Consider the following 22,697-nt stretch of genomic DNA (forward strand, 5'->3'; position numbering starts at 1 on the left):
ACATACATTGTATCACACATCATACCAAACATCACTTACATTGTATCATACATCATACCAAACGTCACATACATTGTATCATACATCATACCAAACATCTTATATATTGTATCATACATCATACCAAACATCACATACATTGTATTATACATCATTCTAAACGTCACATACATTGTATCATACATCATACCAAATGTCACATACATTGTATCATACATCATACCAAACATCTTATACATTGTATCATACATCATACCAAACGTCACATACATTGTATCACACATCATTCTAAACATCACATACATTGTATCATACATCATACCAAACGTCAAAAACATTGTATCATACATCATTCTAAACATCACATACATTGTATCATACATCATTCTAAACATCACATACATTGTATCATACATCATACAAAACATCACATACATTGTATCACACATCATACCAAATGTCACATACATTGTATCATACATCATTCTAAACGTCACACACATTGTATCATACATCATACCAAACATCACATACCTTGTATCACACATCATACCAAATGTCACATACATTGTATCATACATCATTCTAAACGTCACACACATTGTATCATACATCATACCAAACATCACATACATTGTATCATACATCATACCAAACGTCGCATACATTGTATTATACATCATTCTAAACGTCACACACATTGTATCATAAATCATACCAAACGTCACATACATTGTATTATACATCATTCTAAACGTCACACACATTGTATCATACATCATACCAAACATCACATACATTGTATCATACATCATACCAAACGTCACATACATTGTATCATACGTCATACCAAATGTCACATACATTGTATCATACATCATTCTAAACGTCACATACATTGCATCATACATCATACCAAATGTCACATACATTGTATCACACATCATACCAAACATCTTATATATTGTATCATACATCATTCTAAACGTCACATATATTGTATCATACATCATACCAAACATCTTATATATTGTATCATACATCATTCTAAACGTCACATACATTGTATCACACATCATACCAAATTTCACACACATTGTATCATACATCATACCAAACATCACATACATTGTATCATACATCATACCAAACATCTTATATATTGTATCATACATCATTCTAAACGTCACATACATTGTATCACACATCATACCAAACATCACATACATTGTATCATACATCATACCAAACGTCACATACATTGTATTATACATCATTCTAAACGTCACATACATTGTATCATACATTATACCAAACATCACATACATTGTATCATACATCATACCAAATGTCACATACATTGTATCATACATCATACCAAACATCACATACATTGTATCATACATCATACCAAACATCACATACATTGTATCACAAATCATACCAAATATCACATACATTGTATCATACATCATTCTAAACATCACATACATTGTATCATACATCATACCAAACATCACATACATTGTATCATACATCATACCAAACATCACATACATTGTATCATAAATCATACCAAACGTCACATACATTGTATCACACATCATACCAAACATCACATACATTGTATCACACATAATACCAAATGTCACATACATTGTATCACACATCATACCAAATGTCACATACATTGTATCATACATCATACCAAACGTCACATACATTGTATCATACATCATACCAAACGTCACATACATTGTATTATACATCATTCTAAACATCACATACATTGTATCATACATCATACCAAACGTCACATACATTGTATCACACATCATACCAAACATCACATACATTGTATTATACATCTTACCAAACATCACATACATTGTATCACACATCATACCAAACATCACATACATTGTATCACACATCATACCAAACAACACATACATTGTATCACACATAATACCAAATGTCACATACATTGTATCACACATCATACAAAACATCACATACATTGTATCACACATCATACCAAATGTCACATACATTGTATCATACATCATTCTAGACATCACATACATTGTATCATACATCATACCAAACATCACATACATTGTATCATACATCATTCTAGACATCACATACATTGTATTATACATCATACCAAACATCTTATATATTGGGATCTCCACAGTGACTTTGTTATTAAGTTGTATCATTTGCTGCATTTCACATGTTACACTCTGAACACAAGGGACATCTAAATCAGAAAGTTAAGTGGAACTGAGGGCAGACGCTCCACATCATCCTGCTCCACATCATCCACATCATCCTGCTCCACATCATCCATATCATCCTGCTCCACATCATCCTGCTCCACATCATCCACATCATCCTGCTACACATCATCCTGCTCCACATCATCCACATCATCCTGCTGCACATTATCCTGCTTCACATCATCCTGCTCCACATCATCCTGCTCCACATCATCCTGCTCCACATCATCCTGCTCCACATCATCCACATCATCCTGCTCCACATCATCCTGCTCCACATCATCCACATCATCCTGCTCCACATTATCCTGCTTCACATCATCCTGCTCCACATTATCCTGCTTCACATCATCCACATCATCCTGCTCCACATCATCCTGCTCCACATCATCCACATCATCCTGCTCCACATCATCCTGCTCCACCTTATCCTGCTTCACATCATCCTGCTCCACATCATCCTGCTCCACATCATCCTGCTCCACATCATCCTGCTCCACATTATCCTGCTTCACATCATCCTGCTCCACATCATCCCGCTCCACATCATCCACATCATCCTGCTCCACATCATCCTGCTCCACATCATCCACATCATCCTGCTCCACATTATCCTGCTCCACATCATCCACATCATCCTGCTCCACATCATCCTGCTCCACATCATCCTGCTCCACATCATCCTGCTCCAAATCATCCACATCATCCTGCTCCACATTATCCTGCTTCACATCATCCACATTATCCTGCTCCACATCATCCTGCTCCACATCATCCACATCATCCTGCTCCACATCATCCTGCTCCACATCATCCTGCTCCACATCATCCACATCATCCTGCTCCACATCATCTTGCTCCACATCATCCCGCTCCACATCATCCTGCTCGATATCATCCACATCATCCACATCATCCTGCTCCACATCATCCACATCATCCTGCTCCACATCATCCTGCTCCACATCATCCACATCATCCTGCTCCACATCATCCTGCTCCACCTTATCCTGCTTCACATCATCCTGCTCCACATCATCCTGCTCCACATCATCCACATCATCCTGCTCCACATTATCCTGCTTCACATCATCCTGCTCCACATTATCCTGCTTCACATCATCCTGCTCCACATCATCCCGCTCCACATCATCCTGCTCCACATCATCTTGCTCCACATCATCCACATCATCCTGCTCCACATTATCCTGCTCCACATCATCCACATCATCCTGCTCCACATCATCCTGCTCCACATCATCCACATCATCCTGCTCCACATCATCCACATCATCCTGCTCCACATCATCCTGCTCCACATCAGCCTGCTCCACATCATCCTGCTCCACATCATCCTGCTCCACATCATCCACATCATCCTGCTCCACATCATCCTGCTCCACATCATCCTGCTCCACATCATCCACATCATCCACATCATCCTGCTCCACATCATCCACATCATCCTGCTCCACATCATCCACATCATCCTGCTCCACATCATCCACATCATCCTGCTCCACATCATCCTGCTCCACATCATCCTGCTCCACATCATCCACATCATCCTGCTCCACATTATCCTGCTTCACATCATCCTGCTCCACATCATCCTGCTCCACATCATCCACATCATCCTGCTCCACGTCATCCTGCTCCACATCATCCCGCTCCACATCATCCTGCTCCACATCATCCACATCATCCTGCTCCACATCATCCTGCTCCACATCATCCTGCTCCACATCATCTTGCTCCACATCATCCCGCTCCACATCATCCACATCATCCTGCTCCACATCATCCTGCTCGATATCATCCACATCATCCACATCATCCTGCTCCACATCATCCACATCATCCTGCTCCACATCATCCTGCTCCACATCATCCACATCATCCTGCTCCACATCATCCTGCTCCACCTTATCCTGCTTCACATCATCCTGCTCCACATCATCCTGCTCCACATCATCCTGCTCCACATTATCCTGCTTCACATTATCCTGCTCCACATTATCCTGCTTCACATCATCCTGCTCCACATCATCCCGCTCCACATCATCCTGCTCCACATCATCCACATCATCGTGCTCCACATTATCCTGCTTCACATCATCCTGCTCCACATCATCCTGCTCCACATCAGCCTGCTCCACATCATCCTGCTCCACATCATCCTGCTCCACATCATCCACATCATCCTGCTCCACATGATCCACATCATCCTGCTCCACATCATCCTGCTCCACATCATCCCGCTCTACATCATCCACATCATCCTGCTCCACATCATCCACATCATCCTGCTCCACATCATCCACATCATCCTGCTCCACATCATCCACATCATCCTGCTCCACATCATCCACATCATCCTGCTCCACATCATCCACATCATCCTGCTCCATATTATCCTGCTTCACATCATCCTGCTCCACATTATCCTGCTTCACATCATCCTGCTCCACATCATCCCGCTCCACATCATCCTGCTCCACATCATCTTGCTCCACATCATCCACATCATCCTGCTCCACATCATCCTGCTCCACATCATCCTGCTCCACATCATCCACATCATCCTGCTCCACATCATCCTGCTCCACATCATCCACATCATCCTGCTCCACATCATCCACATCATCCTGCTCCACATCATCCTGCTCCACATCAGCCTGCTCCACATCATCCTGCTCCACATCATCCTGCTCCACATCATCCACATCATCCTGCTCCACATCATCCTGCTCCACATCATCCACATCATCCTGCTCCACATCATTCACATCATCCTGCTCCACATCATCCACATCATCCTGCTCCACATCATCCACATCATCCTGCTCCACATCATCCTGCTCCACATCATCCTGCTCCACATCATCCACATCATCCTGCTCCACATTATCCTGCTTCACATCATCCTGCTCCACGTCATCCTGCTCCACATCATCCACATCATCCTGCTCCACGTCATCCTGCTCCACATCATCCCGCTCCACATCATCCTGCTCCACATCATCCACATCATCCTGCTCCACATCATCCTGCTCGATATCATCCACATCATCCACATCATCCACATCATCCTGCTCCACATCATCCACATCATCCTGCTCCACATCATCCACATCATCCTGCTCCACATCATCCTGCTCCACCTTATACTGCTTCACATCATCCTGCTCCACATCATCCTGCTCCACATCATCCTGCTCCACATTATCCTGCTTCACATCATCCTGCTCCACATCATCCCGCTCCACATCATCCTGCTCCACATCATCCACATCATCCTGCTCCACATTTTCCTGCTTCACATCATCCTGCTCCACATCATCCTGCTCCACATCAGCCTGCTCCACATCATCCTGCTCCACATCATCCTGCTCCACATCATCCACATCATCCTGCTCCACATGATCCACATCATCCTGCTCCACATCATCCTGCTCCACATCATCCCGCTCTACATCATCCACATCATCCTGCTCCACATCATCCACATCATCCTGCTCCACATCATCCACATCATCCTGCTCCACATCATCCACATCATCCTGCTCCACATCATCCACATCATCCTGCTCCACATCATCCACATCATCCTGCTCCACATCATCCACATCATCCTGCTCCACATCATCCACATCATCCTGCTCCACATCATCCACATCATGCTGCTCCACATCATCCACATCATCCTGCTCCACATCATCCACATCATCCTGCTCCACATCAACCTGCTCGATATCATCCACATCATCCTGCTCCACATCATCCTGCTCCACATCATCCACATCATCCTGCTGCACATTATCCTGCTTCACATCATCCTGCTCCACATCATCCACATCATCCTGCTCCACATCATCCTGCTCCACATCATCCTGCTCCACATCATCCACATCATCCTGCTCCACATTATCCTGCTTCACATCATCCTGCTCCACATTATCCTGCTTCACATCATCCACATCATCCTGCTCCACATCATCCTGCTCCACATCATCCACATCATCCTGCTCCACCTTATCCTGCTTCACATCATCCTGCTCCACATCATCCTGATCCACATCATCCACATCATCCTGCTCCACATTATCCTGCTTCACATCATCCTGCTCCACATCATCCCGCTCCACATCATCCACATCGTCCTGCTCCACATCATCCTGCTCCACATCATCCACATCATCCTGCTCCACATTATCCTGCTCCACATCATCCTGCTCCACATCATCCATATCATCCAGCTCCACATCATCCTGCTCCACATCATCCTGCTCCACATCATCCACATCATCCTGCTCCACATCATGATGCTTCACATCATCCACATCATCCTGCTCCACATCATCCTGCTCCACATCATCCTGCTCCACATCATCCACATCATCCTGCTCCACATCATCCTGCTCCACATCATCCACATCATCCTGCTCCACATCATCCTGCTCCACATCATCCTGCTCCACATTATCCTGCTCCACATCATCCTGCTCCACATCATCCACATCATCCTGCTCCACATCATCCTGCTCCACATCATCCACATCATCCTGCTCCACATCATCTTGCTCCACATCATCCCGCTCCACATCATCCACATCATCCTGCTCCACATCATCCTGCTTGATATCATCCACATCATCCACATCATCCTGCTCCACATCATCCACATCATCCTGCTCCACATCATCCTGCTCCACATCATCCACATCATCCTGCTCCACATCATCCTGCTCCACCTTATCCTGCTTCACATCATCCTGCTCCACATCATCCTGCTCCACATCATCCACATCATCCTGCTCCACATTATCCTGCTTCACATCATCCTGCTCCACATTATCCTGCTTCACATCATCCTGCTCCACATCATCCCGCTCCACATCATCCTGCTCCACATCATCTTGCTCCACATCATCCACATCATCCTGCTCCACATCATCCTGCTCCACATCATCCTGCTCCACCTTATCCTGCTTCACATCATCCTGCTCCACATCATCCTGCTCCACATCATCCACATCATCCTGCTCCACATTATCCTGCTTCACATCATCCTGCTCCACATTATCCTGCTTCACATCATCCTGCTTCACATCATCCTGCTCCACATCATCCCGCTCCACATCATCCTGCTCCACATCATCTTGCTCCACATCATCCACATCATCCTGCTCCACATCATCCTGCTCCACATCATCCACATCATCCTGCTCCACATCATTCTGCTCCACATCATCCACATCATCCTGCTCCACATCATCCACATCATCCTGCTCCACATCATCCTGCTCCACATCAGCCTGCTCCACATCATCCTGCTCCACATCATCCACATCATCCTGCTCCACATGATCCACATCATCCTGCTCCACATCATCCTGCTCCACATCATCCACATCATCCTGCTCCACATCATGCTGCTCCACATCATCCCGCTCTACATCATCCACATCATCCACATCATCCTGCTCCACATCATCCACATCATCCTGCTCCACATCATCCACATCATCCACATCATCCTGCTCCACATCATCCTGCTCCACATCATCCACATCATCCTGCTCCACATCATCCACATCATCCACATCATCCTGCTCCACATCATCCACATCATCCACATCATCCTGTTCCACATCATCCACATCATCCTGCTCCACATCATCCTGCTCCACATCATCCTACTACACATCATCCACATCATCCTGCTCCACATCATCCTGCTCCACATCATCCTGCTCCACATCATCTTGCTCCACATCATCCCGCTCCACATCATCCACATCATCCTGCTCCACATCATCCTGCTCGATATCATCCACATCATCCTGCTCCACATCATCCACATCATCCACATCATCCTGCTCCACATCATCCACATCATCCTGCTCCACATCATCCACATCATCCTGCTCCACATCATCCTGCTCCACATCATCCTGCTCCACATCATCCACATCATCCTGCTCCACATCATCCACATCATCCTGCTCCACATCATCCTGCTCCACATCATCCACATCATCCTGCTACACATCATCCTGCTCCACATCATCCACATCATCCTGCTCCACATCATCCTGCTCCACATCATCAACATCATCCTGCTCCACATCATCCTGCTCCACATTATTAGCTCTTGGGATTGGACATATTGGGAGGAGATGAGGAGCCACCTGGAGTCTTCCTGCTTCTAGGCGTTAAGGGGTTAAGAGGAATCCTAATTCCATGGGTCTGCTCAGCACCACCGGCCATTGAGACTCTGCTGAGCTTATAATTGGCCGGATTGTATTGTGAGCCCCTCATGCCTGAGCGCCCCCATTATCCCCTTGTTCTGTGTCATTCATCCGCACAGTCCCAGCAGCAAACACAACAAAGTATCAGACAAACTGCTGACCACACAACTACAACCACCATCATCCTGTAAAGACAAGGTCCGCACAAGTACAACCACCACCCTCATCATCATCGTCTACTAAGGACAAGGTCCATACAACTACAACCCCTATCATTCCCTGTATAGACAGTCAACATCACCTTCTACAGACAGAGATGTCTCGACCACAACTCCCATCCTCCCGCTGTCCGGGCAGCAGCGACCACCTACCTGTTCTGACTCCTCCGAGCAGCGGCCCCGGCGGCCATTCATTCACCAGGGGAGACGAGACAAAGCTTCCTCTTCCCTCTCATCCTGGGCCTTGTTTCCCTCTGCTCAGCGGCCCAGAGACCCCCACAGCCCCCAATGCTAATGTAGGTCCCCAGCTCTGAGCGGCCCCCTCCTCCGCCCTCCCCTCACCCGCCTCCCCTTCTTCTGAGCTGGGAACCAATTTGCTTCCCCTTCCGCAGAGCGAAGCCGAGAGATTCTGACATTTCTCCACTCTTATCAGTTTAATTACTGTTTCCATAGCAGCGAAGTGCGAGAGGCGGGCAAAGGCCGAAGAGACGGGCGCAAGACTGGCACAAGACGGGCACAGCTCCGCTATAACCTGCACAGCACCCACCGACAACTGAGAACGCCCCCCCACCCCAAAAACCAAGAGAGACGGGGGCAAGACTGGCACAAGACGGGCACAAGACGGGCACAAAACGGGCCCAAGACTGGCACAAGACGGGCACAGCACCCTCCGACAACCGAGAACGCCCCCCCACCCCAAAGATCAAGAGAGACGGGGGCAAGACTGGTACAAGACGGGCACAAGACGGGCACAAAACGGGCGCAAGACTGGCACAAGACGGGCACAGCACCCTCCGACAACCGAGAACGCCCCCCCACCCCAAAAATCAAGAGAGACGGGGGCAAGACTAGCACAAGACGGGCACAAAACGGGCGCAAGACTGGCACAAGACGGGCACAGCTCCGCTATAACCTGCACAGCACCCTCCGACAACCGAGAACGCCCCCCCACCCCAAAGATCAAGAGAGACGGGGGCAAGACTGGCACAAGACGGGCACAAGACGGGCACAAAACAGGCACAAGACTGGCACAAGACGGGCACAGCACCCTCCGACAACCGAGAATGCCCCCCCCACCCCAAAAATCAAGAGAGACGGGGCAAGACTGGCACAAGACGGGCACAGCTCCGCTATAACCAGTACTGCACCCACCGACAACCGAGAACGCCCCCACCCCAAAAATCAAGAGAGACGGGCACAAGACCCACATGCAGCATCAACTTTAAGAGAGTGCCCCCCCCACACCCCAAGAAAAGCCAAAGAGAAGTACAAGACTCAGAACCATCAGACACTAGAGCCCAAAACACTGACACAACACTGCTACATCACACTGCACACTGCTACATCGCACTACACACTGCTACATCACACTACACACTGCTACATCACATTACACACTGCTACATCACACTGCACACTGCTACATCACACTGCACACTGCTACATTACACTGCACACTACTACATCACACTACACACTGCTACATCACACTACACACTGCTACATCACACTACACGCTGCTACATCACACTGCACAATGCTACATCACACTGCACACTACTACATCACACTGCTACATCATACTGCACACTGCTACATCACACTACACACTGCTACATCACATCACACACTGCTACATCGCACTTCTACATCACACTACACACTGCTAGATCACACTGCTACATCACACTATACACTGCGACATCACGCTCTAGACACTGCTACATCACACTACACAAACTGATGCATTATACACTACACACACTCCTACACTACACACTGCTACATTACACACTGCACAGATAACACATAATTTACTGCATACACACTATTTACTGCATACACACGGCACAGATAGACATCACTATGCGCCACACACGCTATGCACACTGCACAAAATATACACACTGCACACACTATACACACACTGCATACACTATACACACACTGCACACACTATACACACACTGCACACACTATACACACACACACTGCACACACTATATACACACACACACTGCATACACTGTGCACACTGCACACACTATACAAACTGCACACACTATACACACACTGCACACACTATACACACACTGCACACACTATACACACACTGCATACACTATACACACACTACACATTATACACACACTGCACACACTATACACACTATACACACACTGCACACACTATACACACACTGCATACACTATACACACACAATACACACTGCACACACTATACACACACACTATACACTGCGCACACTATACACTGTACACACTATACACTGTACACACTATACACACACACTGCACACACTATACACACACTATACACACACTGCACACACTATACACACACTGCACACACTATACACACACTGCACACACTACACACTATACACACACTGCACACACTATACACACTGCACACACTATACACATACTGCACACACTATACACACACTGCACACACTATACACACTGCACACACTATACACACACTACACACTATACACACACGGCATACACTATACACACACTACACACTATACACACACACTATACACACACTACACACTATACACACACACTGCATACACTATACACACACTGCACACACTATACACACACTGCACACACGATACACACACTACACACTATACACACACTGCACACACTATACACACTCCACACACTATACACACACTACACACTATACACAAACGGCATACACTATACACACACTACACACTATACACACACACTGCATACACTATACACACACACTACACACTATACACACACTGCACACACTATACACACTGCACACACTATACACACTACACACTATACACATACTGCACACACTATACACACACTGCACACACTATACACACACGGCACACACGATACACACACTACACACTATACACACACTGCACACACTATACACACTGCACACACTATACACACACTACACACTATACACACACGGCATACACTATACACACACTACACACTATACACACACTGCACACACTATACACACACTACACACTATACACACACTGCATACACTATACACACACTGCACACACTATACACACACTGCACACACGATACACACACTACACACTATACACACTGCACACACTATACACACACTACACACTATACACACACGGCATACACTATACACACACTACACACTATACACAAACTACACACTATACACACACACTGCAAACACTATACACACACTACACACTATACACACACACACACACACACTGCACACACTATACACACACTGCACACACTATACATTGCACACACTATACATTGCACACACTATACATTGCACACACTATACACACACTGCACACACTATACACACACTGCACACACTATACATTGCACACACTATACACACACTGCACACACTATACACTCGCTACACACTATACACACACACTGCACAGGGTTTACATCGCTTACGTACCAAAACTTTTCTCCCCTCTGTGCATGGGTGGGTGGGAGAAGCCCCTCATGGAGCAGCCACTGAGGGTCTCTCGGAGCAGCTGGACGAGGCTTTTGTTCTCCGGACACAATGTCACACGGAGCCGGGAGCGCGACAAAACCGCATGTCCCCAACTCCGTCCCGAGGAGAAATAATCCCTAATCCAAGCAAATGTGCCAACAGCAGCAGCGAGATCAGCACTGGGGGAGGGGACAGCTCCCATCATAGCAGAGGGAGGAGCAGGGGGATGGGCAGGGGGGAGCGAGGACCTCCACCTCCTGGATACAGGACAATGACCGATTCCACAGCATTCAATCCTGCACCCTAATAATGTACCCCCCCCCCGGCCCCAACAGCCACAGTCAGATCAGCACCAAGGATAGCAGCCCCCCCTACAGGACAATGACCCACCACCCTGCACCCCAAGAGCAACCCCCCCATACAGGACAATGACCCACCACACTGCACCCCAACAGCAACCCCCCCATACAGGACAATGACCCACCACCCTGCACCCCAACAGCAGCCCCCCATACGGGACAATGACCCACCACCCTGCACCCCAACAGCAACCACCCCATACGGGACAATGACCCACCACCCTGCACCCCAACAGCAGCCCCCCCTACAGGACAATGACCCACCACCCTGCACCCCAAGAGCAACCCCCCCATACAGGACAATGACCCACCACACTGCACCCCAACAGCAGCCCCCCATACAGGACAATGACCCACCACCCTGCACCCCAACAGCAGCCCCCCATACGGGACAATGACCCACCACCCTGCACCCCAACAGCAACCACCCCATACGGGACAATGACCCACCACACTGCACCCCAACAGCAGCCCCCCATACAGGACAATGACCCACCACCCTGCACCCCAACAGCAGCCCCCCATACAGGACAATGACCCACCACACTGCACCCGAACAGCAACCCCCCCATACAGGACAACGACTCACCACCCTGCACCCCAACAGCAGCCCCCCATACAGGACAATGACCCACCACCCTGCACCCCAACAGCAGCCCCCCATACGGGACAATGACCCACCACCCTGCACCCCAACAGCAGCCCCCCATACAGGACAATGACCCACCACACTGCACCCCGACAGCAGGCCCTCCATACAGGACAATGACCCACCACACTGCACCCCAACAGCAGCCCCCCATACAGGACAACGACTCACCACCCTGCACCCCAACAGCAGCCCCTCCATACAGGACAATGACCCACCACCCTGCACCCCAACAGCAGCCCCCCATACAGGACAATGACCCACCACCCTGCACCCCAACAGCAGCCCCCCATACAGGACAATGACCCACCACACTGCACCCCAACAGCAACCCCCCCATACAGGACAACGACTCACCACCCTGCACCCCAAAAGCAGCCCCCTATACAGGACAATGACCCACCACCCTGCACCCCAACAGCAGCCCCCCATACGGGACAATGACCCACCACCCTGCACCCCAACAGCAGCCCCCCATACAGGACAATGACCCACCACACTGCACCCCAACAGCAGGCCCTCCATACAGGACAATGACCCACCACACTGCACCCCAACAGCAAACCCCCCATACAGGACAACGACTCACCACCCTGCACCCCAACAGCAGCCCCCCATACAGGACAATGACCCACCACACTGCACCCCAACAGCAATCCCCCCATACATGACAACGACTCACCACCCTGCACCCCAACAGCAGCCCCCCATACAGGACAATGACCCACCACCCTGCACCCCAACAGCAGCCCCCCATACAGGACAATGACCCACCATCCTGCACCCCAACAGCAGCCCCCCATACGGGACAATGACCCACCACCCTGCTCCCCAACAGCAGCCCCCCATATAGGACAATGACCCACCACCCTGCACCCCAACAGCAGCCCCCCATACGGGACAATGACCCACCACCCTGCACCCCAACAGCAGACCCCCATACAGGACAATGACCCACCACACTGCACCCCAACAGCAGGCCCTCCATACAGGACAATGACCCACCACACTGCACCCCAACAGCAGACCCCCATACAGGACAATGACCCACCCCAACAGCAGGCCCTCCATACAGGACAATGACCCACCACACTGCACCCCAACAGCAACCCCTCCATACAGGACAATGACCCACCACCCTGCACCCCAACAGCAGCCCCTCCATACAGGACAATGACCCACCACACTGCACCCCAACAGCAGCCCCGCATACAGGACAATGACCCACCACCCTGCACCCCAACAGCAGCCCCTCCATACAGGACAATGACCCACCACCCTGCACCCCAACAGCAGCACCCCATACAGGACAATGACCCACCACACTGCACCCCAACAGCAACCCCCCATACAGGACAATGACCCACCACCCTGCACCCCAACAGCAACCCCCCATACAGGACAATGACCCACCACCCTGCACCCCAACAGCAGCCCTCCATACATGACAATGACCCACCACCCTTCACCCCAACAGCAACCCCCCCATACAGGACAATGACCCACCACCCTGCACCCCAACAGCAACCCCCCCCATACAGGACAATGACCCACCACCCTGCACCCCAACAGCAGGCCCTCCATACAGGACAATGACCCACCACACTGCACCCCAAAATCAGCCCCCCATACAGGACAATTACCCACCACCCTGCACCCCAACAGAAACCCCCCCATACGGGACAATGACCCACCACCCTGCACCCCAACAGCAGCCCCCCATACAGGACAATGACCCACCACCCTGCAACCCAACAGCAGCCCCCCCCATACAGGACAATGACCCACCACCATGCACCCCAACAGCAGCCCCCCATACAGGACAACGACCCACCACACTGCACCCAAAAATCAGCCCCCCATACAGGACAATGACCCACCACCCTGCACCCCAACAGCAACCCCCCATACGGGACAATGACCCACCACCCTGCACCCCAACAGCAGCCCCCCCATACAGGACAATGACACACCACCCGGCACCCCAACAGCAACCCCCCATACGGGACAATGACCCACCACCCTGCACCCCAACAGCAGCCCCCCATACAGGACAATGACCCACCACCCTGCACCCCAACAGCAGCCCCCCATACAGGACAATGACCCACCACCCAGGCAACCCAACAGCAGCCCCCCATACAGGACAATGACCCACCACCCAGGCTACCCAAACAGCAGCCCCCCCATAAAGGACAATGACCCACCACCCTGCACCCCAACAGCAGCCCCCCATACAGGACAACGACCCACCACACTGCACCCCAAAATCAGCCCCCCCCCATACAGGACAATGACCCACCACCCTGCACCCCAACAGCAACCCCCCCCCATACGGGACAATGACCCACCACCCTGCACCCCAACAGCAGCCCCCCATAAAGGACAATGACCCACCACACTGCACCCCAACAGCAGCCCCCTCATACAGGACAATGACCCACCACACTGCACCCCAACAGCAGCCCCCCATACAGGACAATGACCCACCACCCTGCACCCCAACAGCAGCCCCTCCATACAGGACAATGACCAACCAACCTGCACCCCAACAGCAGCCCCTCCATACAGGACAATGACCAACCAACCTGCACCCCAACAGCAGCCCCTCCATACAGGACAATGTCCCACCACACTGCAACCCAAAATCAGCCCCCCCATACAGGACAATGACCCACCACCCTGCACCCCAACAGCAGTCCCCCATACAGGACAATGACCCACCACCCTACACCCCAACAGCAGCCCCCCATACAGGACAACGACCCACCACCCTGCACCCCAACAGCAGCCCCCCATACAGGACAATGACCCACTACCCTGCTCCCCAACAGCAGTCCCCCATACAGGACAATGACCCACCACCCTGCAACCCAACAGCAGCCCCTCCATACAGGACAATGACTCACCACCCTGCACCCCAACAGCAGCCATAGTCCAATCATTGAGGGGGGGATGGATTCTGCACAGGAACCAAAGAAACTCATCATATGGAGGTACCGAGAAGACACTGACCTCAAAACATTTAAACTCCCAGCATCAGCCACAGCTGACAACCGACAGTACCAGAGACCACCGACAGCACCAGAGACAACTGACAGCACCAGGGACGACCGAGAGCACCAGAGACCACCGACAGCACCAGAGATGACCGACAGCACCAGAGACGACCGACAGCACCAGAGACGACCAACAGCACAAGAGACGACCAACAGCACCAGGGACGACAGACAGCACCAGGGACGACCGACAGCACCAGGGACGACCGACAGCACCAGAGCCGACCGAGAGCACCAGAAACCACCGACAGCACCAGAGATGACCGACAGCACCAGAGACGACCGACAGCACCAGAGACGACCAACAGCACCAGGGACGACCGACAGCATCAGAGACCACCGACAGCACCAGAGACCACCGACAGCACCAGGGACGACCGACAGCATCAGAGACAACTGACAGCACCAGGGATAACCGACAGCATCAGAGACCCCCGACAGCACCAGAGACAACCGACAGCACCAGAGACGACCGACAGCACCAGAGACGACCGACAGCACCAGAGACAACTGACAGCACCAGGGACGACCAACAGCACCAGAGACCACCATCAGCACCAGGGTCGACCGACAGCATCAGAGACGACCGACAGCACCAGAGACGACCAACAGCACCAGAGACCACCGACAGCACCAGGGACGACCGACAGCATCAGAGACGACCGACAGCACCAGAGACGACCAACAGCACCAGAGACCACCGACAGCACCAGAGACGACCGACAGCACCAGAGACGACCGACAGAACCAGAGACCACCGACAGCACCAGAGACCACGACAGCACCAGAGACGACCAACAGCACCAGAGACGACCAACAGCATTAGAGACCACCGACAGCACCAGAGACAACCGACAGTACCAGAGACCACCGACAGCACCAGAGACAACCGACAGCACCAGGGTGACCGACAGCACCAGAGACCACCGACAGCACCAGAGACCACCGAAAGCACCAGAGACAACCGACAGCACCAGGGTGACCGACAGCACCAGAGACCACCGACAGCACCAGAGACCACCGACAGCACCAGAGTCCACCGACAGCACCAGAGACGACCAACAGCACCAGAGACCACGACAGCACCAGGGATAACCGACAGCATCAGAGAGACAACCGACAGCACCAGAGACAACCAACAGCACCAGAGACGACCGACAGCACCAGAGACGACCAACAGCACCAGAGACCACGACAGCACCAGAGACGACCGACCAACAGCACTAGAGACCATCGCCAGCATCAGAGACAACTGACAGCACCAGGGACGACCGACCAACAGCACTAGAGACCATCGACAGCACCAGAGACAACCGACAGCACCAGAGACCACGACAGCACCAGAGACCACGACAGCACCAGGGATAACCGACAGCATCAGAGACCACCGACAGCACCAGAGACCACGACAGCACCAGAGACCACGACAGCACCAGAGACGACCGACCAACAACACCAGAGACAATCGACAGCACCAGAAACAACCGACAGCACCGGAGACAACCGACAGCAACAGAGACGACCGACACAGATCCAGCATTGACACAGTGACCGGGATCTCCAGCCGTGACCAGGATCTCCAGCCGTGACCGGGATCTCCAGCCGTGACCGGGATCTCCAGCCGTGACCGGGATCTCCAGCATGTGCAGAGGTGAGGGTGCAGTCCATGAATACTCCGATACACTTGCCCGTCACTGCCTCCGCACCCCATCATTTATATGAAGTTTTATTAACCACATCCCCATCAATACATCTCTGCAGTGCTAGACCTCTGAGAAGAGCTGAAGACCCCAGACTCCATCACACAACCTTCAGACTGCCCCCAGGTCCTCCATTCCCCGCATGGTATCCGACTGATGTCATCACCATGACCCCAGAGCTGGACCCTGAGACACGCATCCGTGCTAGGGACCCTCTCCTCACAAGGTGGACCATGTCCCGGCACAGTGATCGGCAGATGACACGATTTTCACCACGTCGTCAATTTAATCTTCTACATGAACGATCATTTTCGATGAGCGATCTCCGTCTGTTATAAAGGTCACAGCCGCATCGGATGATTTCACTCTTTGTGGCGGGATCGGCCGATGTCGGGGGAGGTTTGTCGTCACTTTGCGCAGGCGCTTTCTGTCCTCCTGTCCCTGATCTGTCCGGCACGTTGGTGGTCCCTTCATTTGTATGATCCGATGTAACATTCATTGTGGTCGATCTCAGTACTAAGTGTACGACCTAGAACCAAACATGCAGATCCGGGCCCCCATATCAGGTGAACCCCCAAAACACACCGAGCCGGGGGGGGGGGCGATATCTGGAATTGGGCAGAAGAGATTTTTTTCACTCACCTCCAAAAAATATGTTAAATGATGAGACCCCAGAAGCAGCACGGGATCGTCCTACAACCTGCGCCGTCCTGACCCCCTCCCCCATCTGTGTACAATGCAACCCCCTCCACCTGCACCCCATCTGTGTACAATGCAACCCCCTCCTCCTGCACCCCTTCTGTGTACAATGCAACCCCCTCCACCTGCACCCCATCTGTGTACAATGCCCCCCACTACTCCACTATGATGGCCCAGAGCCGCCACTCTGCACAGACAGCGACGGGGGGGGGGGGGGGGGCAATTTAGGGGAAAGGAGAAACAACTAATGAGGACAATCAAATAATTAACCCCGGGTCTGATCCGTTACCGCTCGCTGCTCCCGGATCACAACTTCTATGCAAATCATTGTTTAAATCATTCAGCTAGTTAAATGATGGGAGTACTACTCAGTGCGGAGATAAGAAACTAACCCCCAGAAACATCCAGTGTGTGGGACAGGTGGCACTGAGTAACTCTCCAGCAGTAACATCTAGTGTGTGGGACAGGTGGCACTGAGTACTGAGTAACCCTCCAGCAGTAACATCCAGTGTGTGGGACAGGTGGCACTGAGTAACCCTCCAGCAGTAACATCCAGTGTGTGGGACAGGTGGCACTAAGTAACCCTCCAGCAGTAACATCTAGTGTGTGGGACAGGTGGCACTGAGTAACCCTCCAGCAGTAACATCCAGTGTGTGGGACAGGTGGCACTGAGTAACCCTCCAGCAGTAACATCCAGTGTGTGGGAGAAGTGGCACTAAGTAACCCTTCATCAGTAACATCCAGTGTGTGGGACAGGTGGCACTGAGTAACCCTCCAGCAGTAACATCCAGTGTGTGGGAGAGGTGGCACTAAGTAACCCTCCAGCAGTAACATCCAGTGTGTGGGACAGGTGGCACTGAGTAACCCTCCAGCAGTAACATCCAGTGTGTGGGAGAGGTGGCACTAAGTAACCCTCCAGCAGTAACATCCAGTGTGTGGGACAGGTGGCACTGAGTAACCCTCCAGCAGTAACATCCAGTGTGTGGGACAGGTGGCACTGAGTAACCCTCCAGCAGTAACATCCAGTGTGTGGGACAGGTGGCACTGAGTAACCCTCCAGCAGTAACATCCAGTGTGTGGGACAGGTGGAACTAAGTAACCCTCCAGCAGTAAAATCTAGTGTGTGGGACAGGAGGCACTGAGTAACCCTCCAGCAGTAACATCTAGTGTGTGGGACAGGTGGCACTAAGTAACCCTCCAGCAGTAACATCCAGTGTGTGGGACAGGTGGCACTGAGTAACCCTCCAGCAGTAACATCCAGTGTGTGGGACAGGTGGCACTAAGTAACCCTCCAGCAGTAACATCCAGTGTGTGGGAGAAGTGGCACTAAGTAACCCTCCAGCAGTAACATCCAGTGTGTGGGACAGGTGGCACTGAGTAACCCTCCAGCAGTAACATCCAGTGTGTGGGAGAGGTGGCACTAAGTAACCCTCCAGCAGTAACATCCAGTGTGTGGGACAGGTGGCACTAAGTAACCCTCCAGCAGTAACATCCAGTGTGTGGGACAGGTGGCACTGAGTAACCCTCCAGCAGTAACATCCAGTGTGTGGGACAGGTGGCACTAAGTAACCCTCCAGCAGTAACATCCAGTGTGTGGGACAGGTGGAACTAAGTAACCCTCCAGCAGTAACATCTAGTGTGTGGGACAGGTGGCACTGAGTAACCCTCCAGCAGTAACATCCAGTGTGTGGGACAGGTGGCACTAAGTAACCCTCCAGCAGTAACATCTAGTGTGTGGGACAGGTGGCACTGAGTAACCCTCCAGCAGTAACATTCAGTGTGTGGGACAGGTGGCACTGAGTAACCCTCCAGCAGTAACATCCAGTGTGTGGGGACAGGTGGCACTGAGTAACCCTCCAGCAGTAACATCCAGTGTGTGGGGACAGGGGGCACTAAGTAACCCTCCAGCAGTAACATCTAGTGTGTGGGACAGGTGGCACTAAGTAACCCTCCAGCAGTAACATCCAGTGTGTGGGACAGGTGGCACTAAGTAACCCTCCAGCAGTAACATCTAGTGTGTGGGACAGGTGGCACTAAGTAACCCTCCAGCAGTAACATCCAGTGTGTGGGACAGGTGGCACTAAGTAACCCTCCAGCAGTAACATCCAGTGTGTGGGACAGGTGGCACTGAGTAACCCTCCAGCAGTAACATCCAGTGTGTGGGACAGGTGGCACTGAGTAACTCTCCAGCAGTAACATCCAGTGTGTGGGGACAGGTGGCACTGAGTAACCCTCCAGCAGTAACATCCAGTGTGTGGGACAGGTGGCACTGAGTAACCCTCCAGCAGTAACATCCAGTGTGTGGGAGAGGTGGCACTAAGTAACCCTCCAGCAGTAACATCCAGTGTGTGGGACAGGTGGCACTGAGTAACCCTCCAGCAGTAACATCCAGTGTGTGGGACAGGTGGCACTGAGTAACCCTCCAGCAGTAACATCCAGTGTGTGGGACAGGTGGCACTGAGTAACCCTCCAGCAGTAACATCCAGTGTGTGGGACAGGTGGAACTAAGTAACCCTCCAGCAGTAAAATCTAGTGTGTGGGACAGGAGGCACTGAGTAACCCTCCAGCAGTAACATCTAGTGTGTGGGACAGGTGGCACTAAGTAACCCTCCAGCAGTAACATCCAGTGTGTGGGACAGGTGGCACTGAGTAACCCTCCAGCAGTAACATCCAGTGTGTGGGACAGGTGGCACTAAGTAACCCTCCAGCAGTAACATCCAGTGTGTGGGAGAAGTGGCACTAAGTAACCCTCCAGCAGTAACATCCAGTGTGTGGGACAGGTGGCACTGAGTAACCCTCCAGCAGTAACATCCAGTGTGTGGGAGAGGTGGCACTAAGTAACCCTCCAGCAGTAACATCCAGTGTGTGGGACAGGTGGCACTAAGTAACCCTCCAGCAGTAACATCCAGTGTGTGGGACAGGTGGCACTGAGTAACCCTCCAGCAGTAACATCCAGTGTGTGGGACAGGTGGCACTAAGTAACCCTCCAGCAGTAACATCCAGTGTGTGGGACAGGTGGAACTAAGTAACCCTCCAGCAGTAACATCTAGTGTGTGGGACAGGTGGCACTGAGTAACCCTCCAGCAGTAACATCCAGTGTGTGGGACAGGTGGCACTAAGTAACCCTCCAGCAGTAACATCTAGTGTGTGGGACAGGTGGCACTGAGTAACCCTCCAGCAGTAACATTCAGTGTGTGGGACAGGTGGCACTGAGTAACCCTCCAGCAGTAACATCCAGTGTGTGGGGACAGGTGGCACTGAGTAACCCTCCAGCAGTAACATCCAGTGTGTGGGGACAGGGGGCACTAAGTAACCCTCCAGCAGTAACATCTAGTGTGTGGGACAGGTGGCACTAAGTAACCCTCCAGCAGTAACATCCAGTGTGTGGGACAGGTGGCACTAAGTAACCCTCCAGCAGTAACATCTAGTGTGTGGGACAGGTGGCACTAAGTAACCCTCCAGCAGTAACATCCAGTGTGTGGGACAGGTGGCACTAAGTAACCCTCCAGCAGTAACATCCAGTGTGTGGGACAGGTGGCACTGAGTAACCCTCCAGCAGTAACATCCAGTGTGTGGGACAGGTGGCACTGAGTAACTCTCCAGCAGTAACATCCAGTGTGTGGGGACAGGTGGCACTGAGTAACCCTCCAGCAGTAACATCTAGTGTGTGGGACAGGTGGCACTGAGTAACCCTCCAGCAGTAACATCCAGTGTGTGGGACAGGTGGCACTGAGTAACCCTCCAGCAGTAACATCCAGTGTGTGGGACAGGTGGCACTAAGTAACCCTCCAGCAGTAACATCCAGTGTGTGGGACAGGTGGCACTGAGTAACCCTCCAGCAGTAACATCCAGTGTGTGGGGACAGGGGGCACTAAGTAACCCTCCAGCAGTAACATCCAGTGTGTGGGACAGGTGGCACTGAGTAACC

At 51.4% G+C, this 22,697-nt stretch overlaps 1 protein-coding gene across 3 annotated transcripts in view; it reads right to left on the reverse strand.

Annotated features, from left to right (window-relative positions):
• Positions 1–22,697, reverse strand: part of LMO3 (LIM domain only 3) — a 110,504-nt gene that overhangs the window by 87,132 nt on the left and 675 nt on the right. Inside the window, exon 1 of one of the 3 annotated variants that reach the window (XM_075847320.1) lies at positions 12,265–12,463. The exons of 1 other annotated variant lie outside the window; for it this stretch is intronic. In XM_075847320.1, coding sequence (XP_075703435.1) covers positions 12,265–12,313 — 49 coding nt within the window. In that variant the 5' untranslated portion in view covers positions 12,314–12,463. Of the gene's footprint in view, positions 1–8,910; positions 9,068–12,264; positions 12,464–22,697 lie in introns of those variants that run through there. One more of the 3 variants, XM_075847321.1, reaches the window with a different exon arrangement.

Source organism: Rhinoderma darwinii (assembly GCF_050947455.1).
Source record: "Rhinoderma darwinii isolate aRhiDar2 chromosome 3 unlocalized genomic scaffold, aRhiDar2.hap1 SUPER_3_unloc_18, whole genome shotgun sequence".
NCBI lineage: Eukaryota > Metazoa > Chordata > Amphibia > Anura > Rhinodermatidae > Rhinoderma > Rhinoderma darwinii.